This window comes from Pseudorca crassidens, chromosome 4, assembly GCF_039906515.1.
Source record: "Pseudorca crassidens isolate mPseCra1 chromosome 4, mPseCra1.hap1, whole genome shotgun sequence".
NCBI lineage: Eukaryota > Metazoa > Chordata > Mammalia > Artiodactyla > Delphinidae > Pseudorca > Pseudorca crassidens.
In genome coordinates, this window is record NC_090299.1 from 21,715,571 (window position 1) to 21,736,045 (window position 20,475).

The 20,475-nt window shown below is 40.7% G+C and overlaps 1 protein-coding gene across 3 annotated transcripts in view; it reads left to right on the forward strand.

The window, feature by feature from the left end:
* Positions 1-20,475, forward strand: part of PDE5A (phosphodiesterase 5A) — a 142,544-nt gene that overhangs the window by 38,760 nt on the left and 83,309 nt on the right. For all 3 annotated transcript variants that reach the window (XM_067735194.1, XM_067735196.1, XM_067735195.1), the window contains exon 4: positions 20,146-20,217. In XM_067735194.1, coding sequence (XP_067591295.1) covers positions 20,146-20,217 — 72 coding nt within the window. The remainder of the gene's footprint in view (positions 1-20,145; positions 20,218-20,475) is intronic.

Consider the following 20,475-nt stretch of genomic DNA (forward strand, 5'->3'; position numbering starts at 1 on the left):
TATTCCTTCTTATTAAATCCTCATCTAAAAGTTCCTACTTGTTTCTTGTCTACCATAGAGTGGAAATTAATATTCTAGGCAGAATTTAAATAAAAGTAAAAATGTTATCTTATAAAATTTTTGAATCATAATTTTCTTTTTTTTTTGGTGTCACTTGGTAGCAGTGATAAAGTGAAAATGACCTGGATTTAGAATTCCAGATCTATTTGATTATTACAGATTATTTGATGATCCTAAGTATATTAGTGATCTCTTGCAGCGTAACAAATTACCCTAAGGTTAGTGATTCTGAACGACAGCCTTCATTATCTCAGTTTCCGTGGTTCAGAAATACCAGAGCGGCCCAGCTGGCTGGGTGCTTCTGGCCCAGGTTCCCTGACTGTGGCCGCACTCAGGAGGCAGCAGGGGGTGCCTGACTCACGCTAGAGCGTGCACTTCTCAGAGGGCTCACTCGCGTGGCTTTTGGCAGGAGGCCTCAGTTCCCGGCCAAGCGGGTCTCTCCACAAGTCACTCCGTGTACGTAGCACGTGGCAGAGTGAGCAAGGAGGAAGCGGCACTGCCTTGTATGACCAAGTCCCCAGACCTGTTCACCTTCGCCTCACGATAACCATTCATCAGAAGCCAGGCATCAGGTCCAGCCTGAACCCGGGGAGGGCAGTTAGGCTCCACCTCTTGAAGAGAAGAGTATCAAAGAATGTGTGGAGATGTCGTGAAACCACCAAAAGTACTATGTGCGTTTTGAGGCTTTAGTCTCTTTCCTTAAAAAACTGTTCAGGTGATAAATGAGGAACTCTGCTTGTTAATTAAAGTAATATCTTAAACAAGGGCCTACTGTATAGCACAGGAAACTATATTCAGTATCTTCTAATAACCTATAATGGAAAGAATCTGAAAAAGAATTGTGTGTGTGTGTGTGTGTGTGTGTGTGTGTGTGTATAAACTGAGTCACTTTGCTGTACACCTGAAACATTATAAATCAGCCATACTTCAATAAAAAAAATCTTAAAAATTAGTACTTCTCAACCTTTCATATACTAAAAATAATATGAACTACCAGAGGTAACACAGACTAGGTTTAAATAAGGTGGCAAGTTGGGGTATGTGCTCTGCCAGATTGGCTTGAATCAAAGGGAAAAGAGGAAGTAGAATTGAAAGAGGAGGGCTGAGGAGAAGACGAGGAAGATGCTTGCTGTTTGAGCTGCGGCAAACCATCGAGGTATTAAAAGTCTTCTAAAATGTTGTGTCGCAAATGCAGGTCTTCATGAGATCACTGTTTGTGTGTAGCTTAGGTACTTTGCTTCTTTTTTTTTTTTTTTTTTTTTTGGCGGTATGCGGGCCTCTCACTGTTGTGGCCTCTCCCTTTACGGAGCGCAGGCTCAGCGGCCATGGCTCACGGGCCCAGCCGCTCCGCGGTATGTGGGATCTTCCCGGACCGGGTCACGAACCTGCGTCCTCTGCATCAGCAGGCGGACTCTCAACCACTGCGCCACCAGGGAAGCCCGGTACTCTGCTTCTTAATGCCCATGGAAAATGCTCACTGGTGCATCCTTATTATTTCTCTGCACCATTGTTTTCTGCCTCCCTCATGGATCAAGATTGGAGGGAACGTGTCTAGTAAATACCTTAGCACTGGAGGCGAGGCTGTGCAGCCAAGCTGAGGCAAGATCATGAAGCGTCCTCAAGCTGCCATGCGAAGGAGGTGCTGGTTTTTTTTTTTAAGCCAAGAAACATTTGCTGTCATTTAAAGATCTGTGTGGCCATAGCATTAAGGGTGAAGAGTTTTCTTTGTTTAATCTCTAACCAGAGCCACATAATTTGATACTTGATAGGTTTTGATTTCCATATTTGTTCATACATGGAGAAAGCCCTGGGTCTGGAAGCGGGGAAGTTGGTAAGGAGACTTTTGCATAATCCAGACTAGGAGTGGATTTGTTACACTTCTGTTTAGGTGGTTGAGGGATTGATTTGATGGAGGGTTAAGTAGAAGGAAGAATCTAGAATATTTTCTAGTGGGGAGAATTGTGATATTCCCTAAAATAAAACATGCAACGGAGAGAATTGGTTTGTGGGGATCAAAACCATTAGCTCTTTTGCGGGGGGTGTTGTTTTACTCTCTGTTCCTTTCTCCTCTTTCCTCAAGTCTCGGTGTTGCGTCCCCATCTCCACTTTCATCCGGTGGTCTTGCTCACTCTTCCAGTGAAAAATAAAGCAGTTACAGGAATAATTCCACAAGAGAACTTCCCCATTCTCTTTCCCCCGCTCTTGCGTCTGAGTTTACATCCTCTGGTTTCCCTTTTACATTAACCATCTGTGAAATAGCCAAAGTCAGTCTCGCACTTGTGCACCAGATCTCATCCCATCTCATGTGCTCCAAGACACGGCTCAGCAGCTCTCCCCTCTGTGACCAGAGTCACCAAAATTCCCCTCTCTACCAAACTGGTTTACCAGCATACAGACACGCTGTTATTTCTCCCATCTTAAAAACAAAAGCAAACGCTCATTGGACTGCATATCTCCTTTCAGAGATCACGATTTCTCTGATTACCATCAGAGCTAAACTCTTTGAAAGAGTTGTCCACATGTGCCATTTCCATTTCCTTCCGCCCAAGCCTTCACCCTCACCGCTCTGTGGAAACCACTCTTGGCAGGGTCGCGTGGCGTCCATAGGGCAGGAGCTTACGATCATTTCTCAGTGCTCACTTTACCCGGCAGGGCGGCAGCATGTGGCCTTGTTGATCACTCATTCCTCCAGGACAGATTGTCTTCACTTGCTCTCCAGGACCTCAGACTCCCCAGTTTTTTCCTTCCATCTCTCTGACTGCCTCTCTGTCTCCTTAGCTGGGGCCCGCTCATCACAACACTGCTAAATGGCTCAGCCCTGGACCTTCACTCACTGCTTATGTGATCTTATTTACTCTCATAGTTTTAAATACCATTTGTGTGCCAACCGAACTTACATTGCAGCTGTATTGTTTCTTCAATTTAAACTCATATATTCAACTGCTTACTTGACTACCTATATGTGTCTAGCGGGCATCGTGAACTTAATATGTCTAAAACATCACTGCTAATCTTCCTTCCCACTAAACCTGCTCTATACTCATCCCCACCACACTTAACTTCTCTGTCATCCCAGCTATTCAGGCTAAATTCCTTCCTTCTTTCTCCCACAGTAGATATCCAGCTGATCAGGAAACACTCTTGACTTTCCCTTCAATCACTGCTCTCCACCTGTACTTCTACCACACTGGAGCTTCAGTGTGGAGCCATCAGTATGGAGCACCTGAATTATTATAGTAGCCTCCCTAACTAGTGTCCCTGCTTCAAGCCTTTAACGCCCTTCAGTCTATTCTCAACACAAATTTTAGAAAACATGCTAGATCTCATCCCTCCCCTGCTCAGAACCCTGCAGTGGTTTTCCACTTCACTCTCTAAGAAAGGTCCCCCATGACCTGGCTCCCGAAGCCCCTCTGATATCACCTATTGTCTCCCCCTGCTAATCCTCTCTAGCACACTGTTGTTGTTTTCTCTGCACCCCAGGGCCTTTGCACTTGCTGTTTCCTTGTCTGAAGTTCCATTGCCTAGTTCTCCACATGGCTCAGTCTGTCATCTCCTTCAGGTTTTTACTCAAATGACATCTCAGGAAGACTTTCTTTGGCCATCCTTATTGACTGTCTACCATGATGTCTATCCCTGCTGTTTTCTTCATGACACTTAAGCACTTAATCACCATTCGACATACTACATATTAACTTACGGGTTCATTTCTGTTTCCCCTCCCTAGACTGTAGGCTCCGTGAGAGCAAGGTGAAACAAGAATGCTTCACAGAGGAGGTGACATTTAAACTGCATCTGTGGTATGCAATAATACCTGACCTGAGAACTTCTTTTTCAAAAATGTTTCTCTGCCGTCTTGAAGCATGGAAACCAAAGTAGATTGACAAATTAAGGGATTTCAGGTAGAAATTTAATCAAGGCTATGTGGTAAATAGTAATAGGACTAGCATCTTCCTGCCAACCCTTAGAGATCAGTAATAACTATTCTGTATTGATGTTATCCTCCCCATTTTAGATGAAGAAATATGGACTGCATCAAGTTAAGAAAACTTCCTGATATTCCATCTCTATTAAGTAGCAGAGCTGGAATTGATACCCATGTCATCTTATTCTAAGGCTGCATTTTTCTCACTGTGAAATAATTACCTTCTTTCATCTTTATTCATGATTGTACCTGAAAAGCTACCAGCCAACTCTTTACTGTTTTAGTTTTTGAAAATGCAAATTATGGACTGGAATAATAGAATGATAAAATCTAGAGTTGCCAACAATGATTCCAAATTAATTGCTTTGTATATTATCTGGCATAGCTGTGTGGAGGAGGGCATGTCTTTTTGTGCTGGTAACACCTACAAGCTAGGAGTTTTGCCAGTGAGACTGGTGTCTGTCTGCATCTGAGCTTTCATATGTGATTATCTTTTCAGGCTCATCTTCCATTTGGAGGAAAAAGCACTTAGAGGTAAAATATTATAAGTTATATTCTCTATATGAAGGATTTGTTGAGTGTAAAAAAATTATAAACACACATACATTTTTCCCCTGGATCTCTTAAGTTAAATGTTAGGAATATCTAGCTTCTATGATGTGAATATCTAACTGGCTGTGATGCAGTTAGATGGTCCAGTAGAGGCAAGAACACTGATCTGAACATTTAGTTCAACTCCCACTGAGATGGCGTTCCTTTGATACCAACTTGAATTTGCAAGTGAGATTCAGCCTATTCAGTGTTTTGATGCATGAAACTTGCTTTCTGCCACTTTTGCTGTGTTATTTCTCCTCTGTTTGTATTAGGCCCACATTTATGAGCACACCCCTTTACCCTGTAATTATCAGGAAGCTCTACTAGCACAGCACCTGGCCAGGGTAGAGAGGCATGGACCTGTTGTAAGTGCAGGCAGTACTGGAACAAACTCAATCCTGGGTTAACAGAGTCCAAATCCAACAACACTGTCCAGGGTGTGCTTTGCAGGCCAGCATCTGGCGGAACGCAGGACACCACCCTGAAAATAAATCATAGTTATTAAATAGATCCAAGGCTCTGAAGTCATTTTTGGCAGTGTCATGTGTAGTGGTGGGCATAACAGTGATAGAATTATTCTGATACAAAGTGCAGTTTGTACAATATATATTGAGGACACATTTTTTTTAATTGTTATTTTGGACTTATTCCCGAATAGGCAGAGAGATAGAGTTTGAAAGAAAGAGTTCTGACTCTGGCAAAACGTCTTGAGTGCTGGTTTAAGATCAATGATTCCTTGAGCAACTTTCTTCACCAATCTGTGCTTAAGGTGACTTGTCTGTGAAGCTCCAACATGAGGTACAGACACACAGTGCGGGGTTTGACAGTGGTCATAGTGAGACAAGAAACGTGACAGTGTCCACCACAGAGCTCGTCACCTAGTGGAGGTTCAGAAAATGGCTGTTCCCTCCCTTTGGAGTGTTGCAAGGCCAGACAAACAGAGGAATGGAAAGTTAAATAAAAATGGTAAACACTGAGCGTACCCTGCCATTGGAAAGACAGCAGGCTCCTTTCTGCTGTGTACCCTTTGTGTCTCTGCAGTTTTTAAAGGGCATAGAAGGAGACTCTGCTCGCAATGGTTATGTGCTGCTCTGTCTCAGGCCTGAATCTCTGTATCCCAATGGACAGAAAGATCTGATTAGAAGGCAGCAGGTCCCTGTGGTTCTAAGACCATTACACCTCATTGCTTAAAAGCTGGTGTGGCAGAGAGTTTGGTATTTGGCAAGGAAGAGGAAATTGTGTGTGTGTGTGTGTGTGTGTGTGTGTGTGCGCGCGCGCGTGTGCAAAGGGATAAGAATAAACGCTAGGACTGAGAATTATTCCCAGCTTCCCCTTGTCTGGAAGGAATGCAGTCTCAGGTTGGCACCTCTCCCACTCGACATTCCCAGGGCAGGACAGCTACTGACCCCCAGCGGTGGATTTGTCCTGGCGCCATCTGGGGAGCATCCGTCCTGTCTGATAGCACAGAGCAGATGGTCAGGACCTCAGCACGCTCCAGGACAGCTGAGAGCTCAGCACGTGGACCACCACTTTCAAATGTCATCAGCAATTACAAATTTACTTTTAAGACTTTCAAATACTTTTTGAAAAACAAAGTAAAGTTTACATACAGTGAAATATGCAGATCTTCTTGTACGGTTTGATGAGTTTGACAAATGTTTATTCATCTGTATAACACCCCAGTCAAGACAGAGAACACTTTCATCACCTCTGTCAATGCCCACAACCCATGGGCAACACAGTTCTGATTTTTATCATCATAGACTAATTCTGCTTTTTCTTGAATAATCTGCTTATTTTTGAAACTGCATTATTACCTGTTTTCCCCTGAAACGTAGGATTCTTTATGTTACGTAAGTAGTTCTTGGCTATAAAAATGTGTCTTTAAGGTTTATAATCGAAGTCAAAGAAAGCAGAACTTTTAGCAGCCATTTTGGATTTGTCTTTGTTTCCTTCTTTCTTTTTTTTTTAAAATTTATTTTATTTATTTATTTTTGGCTGAGTTGGGTCTTCATCGCTGCGCATGGGCTTTCTCTAGTTGCAGTGAGCGGGGGCTACTCTTCGTTGCGGTGTGCGGGGTCTAGGCGCGCAGACTTCAGTAGTTGTGGCACGCGGGCTCAGTAATTGTGGCTCGCGGGCTCTAGAGCGCAGGCTCAGTAGTTGTGGCACACAGGCTTAGTTGCTCCGCTACATGTGGGATCTTCCTGGACCAGGGCTCGAACCTGTGTCCCCTGCATTGGCAGGCAGCCGGGAAGCGCTGTCTTTGTTTCTTAAAGTTATAGTTTTGAAATTGTTCCATTCCCTTTGATGAAAGCATGCCTTAAAAAGATAAGCGTATGGGGCTTCCCTGGTGGCGCAGTGGTTGAGAGTCTGCCTGCCGATGCAGGGGACACGGGTTCGTGCCCCGGTCCAGGAAGATCCCACATGCCGCGGAGCCGCTGGGCCCGTGAGCCATGGCCGCTGAGCCTGCGCGTCCGGAGCCTGTGCTCCACAGCGGGAGAGGCCACAGCAGTGAGAGGCCCGCGTACCGCCAAAAAAAAAAAAAAAGATAAGCGTATGTATGGCGTCTGAAGACAGTCTTGGATGTACTGGAAAACCAGTGGTCTTCATGATTCCTCTAGTTTAAACAATAGTGCTTACGAACCTGTATTTTATATACACTAGTGCTGGTTTCACTTTCCCCTGCGGGGGAGTAGCAGGAAAAACACAAGCTTTGGGATCAGACCTGGAGAGCATCTGGGTCTGTACGTTCTTGCACTACCTATTTAACTTTTCTGAACATCAGCTGCCCTTGTGATAAAATGGGAATAATAATATCTACCTGAAAGGGTTGTGACAAAGGTTAGATGGATTAACAGACAAAGTGCCTGTTACATAACAGGCCCCCTCTTTTCCTTTTTTTAAGTGGCAAACTTTTTGACATTATAAGTTTTTCTTTCTTTCTTTTTTATTTTTTCTTTTTGGCTGTGAATAGGTTTATTAATTAACTATTTTAGGGCCACTGGCCATCAGTCATGTATTTCTGATGCCAGTCATCTTCAGAGCACTGCTCTTTATATCTTTCAACTTCCTAGAAGCTTCCCTTCACCTTGGCTCCCTCTTCCTGGCCACCCAGGCTGTGAGAATAAACTAAAATCATCCACTTCTATGCGCGTTCCTGTCTTGTCTTCCAATCCTGGAAGATTGATAAACATACTCCTCAGAGAAATAGGTGTAGCGGTGCCTGTACATACAGAGGGATAAAATGAGTCCCAACCAAGTAAAGTCAGTCTTACCATTTAAAGAAATATCAAACCTTGATTCTCAAACTCATTAATGAAAGCCAGACAACCCCAAACAACAAAAAGGTCAAAATTGGCAAAGGTACACATAGGCAACACAGAAGAAGAAAACCAATGTAGCCAATAATAACTAAAAAGCAATAATAATTAAAAAGCTCTCTAGTAATCAGGAAAATGCAAATTAAAGCAATAATGAGATACATTTTTATACCCAACAGATAGACAGAGGTTAAAAATTTAGCCTCATAATACTAGGGGTTGGTTAGGACGTGAGGTTAGCAGGAACCCTTATACATTGCTGATAAATATAAATTTCTGTAATCCTTTGAAGATTTCATCAAAAAAGCTCTCGCACATGTGCACAAGGAGACCTATACAGAGATGTTCAATGTGGATTATTTGTAATAGCAAAAAATTGCAAACAACCCAAACATTTGGGGATCAAATGAGCAAAATTTGGCATGGAATACAATGAGACTGGGAAGGAAAAAGTCCAGTTTGTTGTTATCTTAATTGAACTTAAAAAAAAGAGGAAACATTAACAAATATTAATGCTTAGTAGTTCTATATCAATGGCTCTCAAAGTGTTTTTTCTCCCCACACCAGCAGCCTTTGGCATCACCTGAGAACTTTTAGTAAAACAAGTTCTCAGGCGCCAACCCAGATCTCTGACTCTGAAACTCTGGGGGTGGGATCCGCAAGCTGTGTTTTAACAAGCCCCATTTTACCACTATTCTAGATGACATGGATACTTACTGTACTTTTGATATTAAAAATTAAAACTAACAATCTCAAGCTTTTCTTTCCCACTCTCCCAAAGCCGTTTTAGGCTATAAGTTTCAACTCCATAAGTAAAGGCTTATTAAGAGTATGTATTTCTAAAAAAAAAAAAAAAAAAGAGTATGTATTTCTTACTCACACACGAAGTTTTTGTATGTGGACAGATCTCTTAATATCAAGCAAAGAGCAGAGAAAAAAATGGGCAAAAAATTTTTTTAACATCTTTATTGGAGTATAATTGCTTTACAGTGTTGTGTTAGTTTCTGGTGTATAACAAAGTGAATCAGTTATATGTATACATATATCCCCATATCCCCTCCCTCTTGTGTCTCCCTCCCACCCTCCCTATCCCACCCCTCTAGGTGGTCACAAAGCACCGAGCTGATCTCCCTGTGCTATGCAGCTGTTTCCCACTAGCTATCTATTTTACATTTCGTAGTGTGTATATGTCAGTGTTACTCTCTCACTTCGTCCCGGCTTACCCTTCCCCCTCCCCGTGTCCTCAAGTCCATTCTCTACGTCTGCGTCTTTATTCCTGTCCTGCCCCTACGTTCATCAGAACCTTTTTTTTTTTTTTAGATTCCATATATATGTGTTAGCATATGGTATTTGTTTTTCTCTTTCTGACTTACTTCACTCTGTATGACAGACTCTAGGTCCATCCACCTCACTACAAATAACTCAATTTTGTTACTTTTTATGGCAAAATAATATTCTGTTGTATATATGTGCCACATCTTCTTTATCCATTCATCTGTCGATGGACACTTAGGTTGCTTCCATGTCCTGGCTATTGTAAATAGTGCTTCAATGAACATTGTGGTACATGACTCTTTTTGAATTATGGGTTTCTCAGGGTATATGCCCAGTAGTGAGATTGCTGGGTTGTATGGTAGTTCTATTTTTAGTTTTTAAAGGAACTTCCATACTGTTCTCCATAGTGGCTGTATCAATTTACATTCCCACCAACAGTGCAAGAGTGTTCCAGCATTTATTCTTTGTAGATTTTTTGATGATGGCCATTCTGACCGGTATAAGGTGATACCTCAGAGTAGTTTTGATTTGCATTTCTCTAATGATTAGTGATGTTGAGCATCCTTTCATGTGTTTGTTGGCAATCTGTATATCTTCTTTAGAGAAATGTCTATTTAGGTCTTCTGCCCATTTTTGGATTGGGTTGTTTGTTTTTGTGATATTGAGGTACATGTGCTGTTTGTATATTTTGGAGATTAATCCTTTGTCAGTTGCTTCGTTTGCAAATATTTTCTCCCATTCTGAGGGTTGTCTTTTTGTCTTGTTTATGGTTTCCTTTGCTGTGCAAAAGCTTTTAAGTTTCATTAGGTCCCATTTGTTTATTTTTGTTTTTATTTCCATTTCTCTCAGAGGTGGGTCAAAAAGGATCTTGCTGTGATTTATGTCATAGAGTGTCCTGCCTATGTTTTCCTCTAAGAGTTTTATAGTGTCTGGCCTTATATTTAGATCTTTAATCCATTTTGAGTTTATTTTTCTGTATGGTGTTAGGAAGTGTTCTAATTTCATTCTTTCACATGTAGCTGTCCAGTTTTCCCAGCACCACTTATTGAAGAGGCTGTCTTTTCTCCATTGCATATTCTTGCCTCCTTTATCAAAGATAAAGGTGACCATATGTGCGTGGGTTTCTCTCTGGGCTTTGTATCCTGTTCCATCAATCGATATTCCTGGTTTTGTGCCAGTATCATACTGTCTTGATTACTGTAGCTTAGTGGTATAGTCTGAAGTCAGGGAGCCTGATTCCTCCAGCTCCATTTTTCTTTCTCAAGATTGCTTTGGCTATTCGGGGTCTTCTGTGTTTCCATAGAAATTGTGAAATTTTTTGTCCTACTTCTGTGAAAAGTGCCATTGGTAATTTGATAGGGATTGCACTGAAAGCGTAGATTGCTTTGGGTGGTATAGTCATTTTCACAATGTTGATTCTTCTAATCCAAGAACATGGTACATCTCTCCATCTGTTGGTATCATCTTTAATTTCTTTCATCAGTGTCTTATAGTTTTCTGCATACAGGCATACAAGTTTTTTGTCTCCTTAGGTAGGTTTACTCCTAGGTATTTTATTCTTTTTGCTGCAGTGGTAAATGGGAGTGTTTCCCTAATTTCTCTTTCAGATTTTTCATCATTAGTGTATAGGAATGCAAGAGATTTCTGTACATTAATTTTGTATCCTGCTACTCTACCAAATTTATTCAGTAGCTCTAGTAGTTTTCTGGTAGCATCTTTAGGATTCTCTATGTTTAGTATCATGTCATCTGCAAACAGTGACAGCTTTACTTCTTCTTTTCTGACTTGGATTCCTTTTATTTCTTTTTCTTCTCTGATTGCTGTGGCTAAAACTTCCAAAACTATGTTGAATAATAGTGGTGAGAGTGGGCAACCTTGTCTTGTTCCTGATCTTAGAGGAAATGGTTTCAGTTTTTCACGCTTGAGAACGATGTTGGCTGTGAGCTTGTCATATATGGCCTTTATTATGTTGAGGTAAGTTCCCTCTATGCCTACTTTCTGGAGCATTTTTATCATAAATGGGTGTTGAATTTTGTCGAAATGTTTTTCTGCATCTATTGAGATTATCATATGGTTTTTCTCCTTCAATTTGTTAATATGGAGTATCACGTTGATTGATTTGCATATATTGAAGAATCCTTGCATTCCTGGGAAAAACCCCACTTGATCATGGTGTATGATCCTTTTAATGTGCTGTTGGATTCTGTTTGCTAGTATTTTGTTGAGGATTTTTGCATCTATGTTCACCAGTGATACTGGCCTGTAGTTTTCTTTCTTTGTGACATCTTTGTCTGGTTTTGGTATCAGGGTGATGGTGGCCTCGTAGAATGAGTTAGGGAGTGTTCCTCCCCCCATTATATTTGGAAGAGTTTGAGAAGGATAGGTGTTAGCTCTTCTCTAAATGTTTGATAGAATTTGCCTGTGAAGCCATCTGGTCCTGGGCTTTTGTTTGTTGCAAATTTATAAATCACAGTCTCAATTTCAGTGCTTGTGATTTGTCTGTTTATATTTTCTATTTCTTCCTGGTTCAGTCCCAGAAGGTTGTAATTTTTTAAGAATTTTTCCATTTCTTCCAGCTTGTCCATTTTATTGGTATATAGTTGCTTGTAGTAATCTCTCATGATCCTTTGTATTTCTGCAGTGTCCGTTGTTACTTCTCCGTTTTCATTTCTAATTCTATTGATTTGAGTCTTCTCCCTTTTTTTCTTGATGAGTCTGGCTAATGGTTTATCAATTTTGTTTATCGTCTCAAAGAACCAGCTTTTAGTTTTATTGATCTTTGCTATCATTTCCTTTATTCATTTTTCCTTTATTTCTGATCTGATCTTTATGATTTCTTTCCTTCTGCTAACTTTGCGGTTTTTTGGTTCTTCTGTCTCCAGTTGCTTTAGGTGTAAGGTTAGGTTGTTTATTTGAGATGTTTCTTGTTTCTTGAGGTAAGATTGTATTGCTATAAAGTTCTCTCTTAGAACTGCTTTTGCTGCATCCCATAGGTTTTGCGTCATCGTGTTTTCATTGTCATTTTTTTCTAGGTACTTTTTGATTTCCTCTTTGATTTCTTCAGTGATCTCTTGGTTATTTAGTAGTGTATTATTTAACCTCCATGTGTTTGTATTTTTCACAGCTTTTTTCCTGTAATTGATATCTGGTCTCATAGCGTTGTGGTCAGAAAAGGTACTTGATATGATTTCAATTTTCTTAAATTTACCAAGGCTTGATTTGTGACCCAAGATATGCTCTATCCTGGAGAATGTTCCATGAGCACTTGATAAGAAAGTGTATTCTGTTGTTTGTGGATGGAATGTCCTATAAATATCAATTAAGTCCACGTTGTTTAATGTGTCATTTAAAGCTTGTGTTTCCTTATTTATTTTCATTTTGGATGATCTGTCCATTGGTGAAAGTGGGCTGTTAAAGTCACCTACTATGATTGTGTTACTGTCGAATTCCCCTTTTATGGCTGTTAGCATTTGCCTTATGTATTGAGGTGATCCTATGCTGGGTGCATAAATATTTACAATAGTTATTTCTTCTTCTTGGATTGATCCCTTGATCATTATGTAGTGTCCTTCTTTGTCTCTTGTAATAGTCTTTATTTTAAAGTCTGTTTTGTCTCATATGAGTATTGCTACTCCAGCTTTCTTTTGATTTCCATTTGCATGGAATATCTTTTTCTATCCCTTCACTTTTAGTCTGTATGTGTCCCTGGTCTGAAGTGGGTCTCTTGTAGACAGCATATATACAGGTCTTGTTTTTGTATCCATTCAGCCAGTCTGTGTCTTTTGGTTGGAGCATTTAATCCATTTACATTTAAGGTAGGTGTTGATACGTATGTTCCTTTTACCATTTTCTTAATTGTTTTGTGTTTGTTATGGTAGGTCTTTTCCTTCTCTTGTGTTTCCTGCCTAGAGAAGTTCCTTTAGCATTTGCTGTAAAGCTGATTTCGTGATGCTGAATTCTCTTAACTTTTGCTTGTCTGTAAAGGTTTTAATTTCTCTGTCGAATCTGAATGAGATTCTTGCTGGGTAGAGTAATCTTGGTTGTAGATTTTTCCCTTTCATCACTTTAAATATGTCCTGCCACTCCCTTCTGGCTTGCAGAGTTTCTGCTGAAATATCAGCCGTTAACCTTATGGGGATTCCCTTGTATATTATTTGTTGTTTTTCCCTTGCTGCTCTTAATGTTTTTTCTTTCTTTGTATTTAATTTTTGATAGTTTGATTAATATGTGTCTCAGCGTGTTTCTCTTTGGGTTTATCCTATATGGGACTCTCTGCGCTTCCTGGACTTGATTGACTCTTTCCTTTCCCATGTCAGAGTGACTATAATCTCTTCAAATATTTTCACAGTCCCTTTTTTTTTTCCTTCTTCTTCTGGGACCCCTATAATTCGAATGTTCCTACATTTGATGTTGTCGCAGAGGTCTCTGAGACTGTCCTCAATTCTTTTCATTCTTTTTTCTTTATTCTGCTCCCTGGCAGTTATTTCCACCATTTTATCTCCCAGCTCACTTATCCGTTCTTCTGCCTCAGTTATTCCGCTATTGATTCCTTCTAGAGTATTTTTAAGTTCATTTATTGTGTATGCATCACTGTTTGTTTGCTCTTTAGTTCTTCAAGATCCTTGTTAAATGTTTCTTGTATCTTCTCCATTCTGTTTCTGAGATTTTGGGTCATCTTTACTATCATTACTCTGAATTCTTTTTCAGGTAGGTTGCCTATTTCATCTTCATTTGTTTGGTCATGTAGGTTTTTACCTTGCTCCTTCGTCTGTAACATATACTTTTTTGTCGTTTCATTTTTTTTCTTTTCTCTTTGATGGTGGGGTTGTATTCCTGCCTTACTGGTTGTTTGGCCTTAGGTGTCCAGTGCTGGAGTTTGCAGGCAGTTAGATAGAACTGGGTCTAGGTGCTGAGATTAGGACCTCTGGGAGGCCTCGGTCTGATTAATATTCCCTGGGGTCTGAGGTTCTCTGTCAGTCCAGCGGTTTTGACTCGTAGCTCCCAGCACAGGAGCTGGAACCAAGCTCCTGCAAACCGGTTGCTGGGGGTTCCTCCCATCCCCTTAGGTGTCCGTGGTCCCCCACTGGTGCCTGGTAGGTGCTCTAGTTGTGCGGAGACACGCATTCTACATCCTGCTAGTCCGCCAACTTGACTCCGCCTTTTGTAACAACTTTAAGTGGAGTATAATCTAATGCATACAGATCAGGAAGCTGTCTTAGAGAACAGCATTCTCTGGCCCATTTCAGTTCCTCCTAGATCAACAAGGAGGGTGACCGCTCTGGCCCAGACCAAAGAAATCTACCACCTCGCTGAAGGTGGGGGCTCAGGTCCGGGCGACCGTGAGAGGAGGGGCCAGACCTGTCCAAGGCAGCCCCTCTGAAAGCGTGAGCCAAACCTGTCCTTTAATGCGCTCCATACATCCCAGAGCCCTCCCTTAATGCAGGCCTCACCAAGCACACCGAAATGGGCAATTTTTATTAACTATTATTCAGATGTGAATTGTCCAGTAAGTACATCACCTAAATAAAACTTTGATATCTGACACTTCTCCCATTATCATCAAGAACAAATATCTGGGAAGCATTGAGTACATTCAGAGTCTGATGCTTCCTTAAGACATAAGATATAAATCATGTCCTTAGGAAACAATTGAGTTGGATGTGAACAGAGAAAATGAGGTTAAAAATGAGAATACCTCATTGTCAGATTATAGCACCCTCAGCTGCAACACAGAATTTCAGGGGGCTTTGAAGGGAAGCTTTCTGGAGACAGCCTCAGCCGAGAAACTAGAAGGTAACATTTCAAGGAATGACGTGAGCAAAGGTCTTTGTAGCATTCTACTTCAGAGGCCCATGTAAGTGATTTTAGTTCAAGTTCAGCCTATGGAAGGAGAGTCTTCAGTTTTTGTCCTATAGATGGACGCATGGAAGTATTAAAAGCTTTGAGCAATGAGATGACTTGTATGTGCAAAGTAGTGTTCCAGGAAGGGAAATTTGGACTTAAGTGTCATAGACGGACTGAGGCAAGAAAACAATTAGCCATGAGATGCCAGGGCTTTCAAAGAAAGTGAGGATTTAGATGGTGAAACACAAGATATAATGTGGGGTCAGGAAGAGTGAACGAGGAATGGGAGCACGTACGAGTAATTCTAACGGAACATATTAGGTTCTTATTGCTGCTGCCAAAAACTACTGGAAATTTAGTGGCTTAAAACAACACAAATGTATTATCTTATAGTTTTGGAGGTCAGAGTCCAAAACAGTTGTCACTGGGCTGACACAAAGGGTCGGCAGGGCTGTCCTTCTATGTGGAATCTCTAGAGAAGAATCTATTCTCTTGCCTTTTCCTGCTTCCACGGGCTGCCCACATCACTTAGCTTGTGGCCTCTTTCTATCTTCATAACCTGCAGCCACGGGACTTCCCTGGCGGCCCAGTGGTTAAGACTCCACGCTTCGAATGCAGGGGGTGTAGGTTCAGTTCGATCCCTGGTCGGGGAACTATGATCCCACATGCCTCAAGGTCAAAAAAACAAAAAAACATAAAACAGAAGCAATATTGTAACAAATTCAATAAAGACTCTAAAAATGGTCAACATTAAAATAACAAAAAAGATCTTATTAAAAAAAACAAAAAACCCTGCAGCTGCATCTTAAAATCTGTCTGACTCTCCTGCCTCCCACTTTCCATCATAAGGATTCTTGTGATTGCATTGGGCCCACTCAGATGATTCAGGATAATCTCCCTGTCTCCACATCCTTAACTTAATCACATCTGCAAAGTCCCTTTTGTCATTAAGGCAGCATAGTCATAGGTTCCAGGGATTGGGATGAGGACGTCTTTGGAGGCCATTCTTTTGCCTATACCACAAGGAATATGACCATAATTTGCTGATTGCCTAGGATTTGGAAGAGAGGTGGAAAAGCCTGGATTGGTCACGTCAACCCTCTCAGTTTCATTTTACCTGTAAAACGGGTGGGCAAGAGGATGGGGGTGGGATTCCCTTCCAAGCCTAACACTCTGACTAGAATGTCAGCTCCATGAGTACAGGGATTTGTGTCTGTCTTGTTCACTACTGAGTCATCTTCATTGTCTAGAAAGTGACTGGTATATTAAAGGTGCGTATTAATTATTTGTTGAGTAAAATATTTGTTGCTCAATGAATGACCGAGTCAAGAGAAAGTTTGAAAAGAGCACTGGGAAGAATTCTCCACTGGTTCCTGTCTACATTAAGTTCTTGTTTTCCTGGTGAAGTAAGGTTTTCAGCTTAGGTTACAGATGGTCTAGAATCCTGTCATTATAATAGAGACATTCTGCAGGTGGGACAGAGGGATAGCTAAGATTTGTAGAGTTTGTTCCTTTTCTCCCTGGCTTTTAGCCTCCATGCTGAGCATCCCCTGGAACTAGGAACAGGGAAATGTATAGTAGGGATTGATGTATGGCCTCAGTAAGGGTCGGGGCAGCTGCTGATTGAAGAAGAAATTGCTCGCTGTGGCAGTGATCACTTGTCCCTGAAGCGACCAGCTGTCACATTCCTCACTGATCACCCAGCGAGAGTCAAGTCTTGCCCTTTGCATTCCTAAAAGAACACTTGACCCTGTGAGGACATAATATTCATTTATGCTCTGAAAAGTGCCAGTGAAATAGAAAACAGAGAAGCTTCTTTGTGCTTTAAAAAAAAAAATAGCATAAAGTATTGGTGTTTGAGAGTACTGCAGGTAGATAGCAGGTAGGCAGAAGTGATTGGGCTTCTGATATGGAAGCTAAAATTTTTAGGGGCTTTGCCTCTCAGATATGAGGTCTGACAAATTCTTGCCATAAAAGCTGTCTTTGAAAACTGACATTTAAAAACCTTGTCTTGAAGAAAATTAATTTGTTTAAAGGAGCAATAGATGGTAGAAGGAGGAAAGACTTTTTCTCAACACAAGGAGGCCGGGGGTGCAGGTTTTGCTAGGCTCCTTGAAATTTGGAGAATCAAAGTCTTTTTGTCTTTTACTGTCTTATGTTACCATGGACAAACACTATACTTTTTCTCTGATTTTTATCTGTTGTTTTTATCAGTGGTATTTTTAAAATGTCATCCAGCTAAGTATTGAGGCACATGTGAGTACCATATTTATTTTCCTGATCTAATAGTCCCTTGAAAGAACTTGCCTGTTTTTTTAAAAAATAATTAATTATATTTAAATAGTCATCCCTTAAACAAATTAACCTCTAATGTCTAAATCTATAAAATTACTAGCGAGAGAAATAATTGGTCACCGAAAAGGGTGAAAAATTCTTCACTGGAAGTCTTCATTCCATGAAGTTGCCTAATGATTAATATCTTGCTCTAATGTTAGGGGGACAAAATTAAATATAGTAAAGAGCTGGTGTTCAGGGGGTACAAAGTAGGGTTTAAAGCCTGTGAACAAGACTTCTGATCAGTTTGCCAGACTGAACAGTTGCAGAACACCACCCACCTCCCCATTCTGCCAACAAGTAGAGAATAAAGTTTCACCAAAAGCGATTTTAAAAATTACAGATAAGCTCAAGAAAGGGAAATCCCCAGATATCAGAAACAAAGAGGGGAACCCAAGGTAAGCAGCGTGAATGACCAGAGTCCAGATGGGCTTTGGAGATGTGAGATTCAGGATGGTAGGGTGAATGCCTGCGGGTAACATCTGCAGGCAGGGGTGATGCGTCCCCTCCACAGGCACGGGTGAGGGCAGGGAGGGGAAACTAAACTCCCAGGGGAAGCCTAGGTCTGTAAAGTTTCCATCCGTGGAACCAGGCCTGGAAAACTTTTCAGCAACGAGGAAAGCTTGCCTCTGCCTGCAGCTGCGAGACAAAGAAGAGACACCGGTGAGCCATGAGAGCAGGGCTTGTGCCCCACAGGGTATGGAGTTCAAGTTCATGCCACCAGTGCAGTGCCAGACAAGCAGCAAGTTGCTATGCCTGACACTTCGTGACTCAGGGGACTAAGGCTCCCATGGAAAACAGTCCCTGCTATGGGTGAGCTTACCCTCAAAACTCAGTATGTTCTAAGAGATGAAGGACAGCTGGCACTAGTATTTAAAGGAAAAAAAGAAAGAGGAAGAGGGGAAGGAGGAGGACGAGGCGGGGCTGAGAAAAGAATCAAATAGAAATTCTCGAAATGGAGAACGGTTATTGAACTACGTGAGCAGTGTTGTATTGGTTGAAAATCGTCTTGCTTGTAGTACATTGACTCACACGGCTCCAGGTACAAACAGCACATCAATACATGCTTCTTTTAATACTGTATAATTATCTGAGAAGGTTTGCATAACAGTCTCTTTATCTGTTTTAATCTCTTCTTCCTTAAAATGAAGATTTAAAAATTTAACTCTTTTATCAAACCGTGTATTAAAGACAAATAAAAACTCAAATGTCATCATTTCTGAGAAACCTTCTCTTTTATGCATATTTGGTCTCCCTTCTGTGCTCTTAACAATCTGTGGGCGCCTGTATCATCAAAGTGATCATATGTGTGCTGTAAATATATGTCTATGTATCACCCATTCTTGATTCTTGAGCTCCTTCCGGGTAGTCTTTCTCCCAGTTTTTATCACTCCTTGGTGCACGGTGGTCACCACAATATTTGTTGAGTAAATGAATGAATGCTTAAAATGAAATCACCAAGTTATACTGGTAGCACTATGTATTAGACCCCAGTGACCCTCAAGAGGCTCCCATCAGTTATATTCAAGTGAATGTGCCTGGCTGCAGTCCAGACGTTTTGACCTCAGACAAAAGCTTTTGTAGGCATTTTGTCATTGAGATTGGAGCATCGAGAAATCTGTTAGCCAAGAGCTAAAGAGTGTAAACTAGGTACAGGATAATTGGATGATTCTGCTTTTTAAAATCAACATCTCTTTACTCTGTCGTAGGGTGGGGAGGAAACGTGTTGAGAACAGAAAACTACATCAGACAAGAATGTATTTCTCTGTCCTTGCTCTGCTATCTTGGAAGGGCATTTTTTATATCCATTTCTTAAAGCTATGGGCTAGAGTGAGCTGAGAAAAAACGATGGACCATTCACACAAAACTCAGGACTTTAAAGTTTAACCATTTAGAGGATAATAGCTTTTTACACTGATATTATATTGTAGAAGGAGGAAACAAGTAGAATTTATAAGTAGTAAAGAGGAAGCAAAAGTAAGTTGAAGGTCTTTAAAAGACTAATAAAGTAATAACACAAACTTCAAGTTGGAACTAAATGGGTAAGTAAAATATACTTTTAAGTAGGAAGATGAGAAGTTTCTTCAAAGTCTTGCTAAATGTGTTGTGGAAACTTAAGACATATTCCCAGAGTTTAGCTCAGTCTTCTTAAGATGTAGTTTATCTTGCAAACACCTTCTGATTTGAAATAAGGCTCAGTCTGTTTTTCAATAAAACTTCTTTCCACCAAAGTAAGTCTATTGAAGGTAAGATAATTTTCAAGTTCAGAAATTTCAAAAGAAGTTGGACAACATCCCTACATTAAGAATTATTTTTACCCTAATTGTTCCTCCTGCATTTTCAATTCTGTGACTGGCCATTGGTCCTATTTCACTTTTAGTAAAAGATCATTTAGCCCACTTGAAATATTATATTTAAAACCAATATAAAATGTTCATTTAATCATATATTCTGTTTGAAATGTGATATAAATTTAATGTTTATTTTTTATTCAAAAGCCGTGAAAAATATTCACATAAAAAGTGATTGCCAATAATTTCTTTCACAGGGCAGCATGAGATCCCAGAATGAAATATAGTTTGGGACCCAAGAAGTTAGAAACATTTGAACTCTTATTAGGAAAAAAGAATGTACAAAATGATACAGGACTAGTTCAGATGCTGTGGGGTTGGTTTTGATTTTGTAGCTTATCGTTATTGTAAAGCACATGTAGAAATTATTCTGTAAACACGCTTTGGTGAATTTATACCAATAATTTCAGTCAGCGAAATTACCAATGTTCTCTTCTTATACCAGGTTGTTGGTGTAGCCCAGGCCATCAACAAGAAATCGGGAAATGGTGGGACATTCACCGAAAAAGATGAAAAGGTACCAAAACTTGGGTCTGGTGTGATCTCAATTTAGGAAGATGCTTTCTCTTTAGAGTTGTATAGACCTCTGGAATTAGTGATTGCTGAAATTGTTGATCACCAAAACATTATGGTTTAAAATGATCCGAAATGTTCAAAAGTGTCTCTTGCCTCTGACTAAATCAGTGCTGACCTGAGTTGTGGAGTAGTTGTGGTCTTCAGTCAACAGAACCCCGTCCCCACTGCCTCCTCACCATGCCACCAGGCCTCCCCCAGG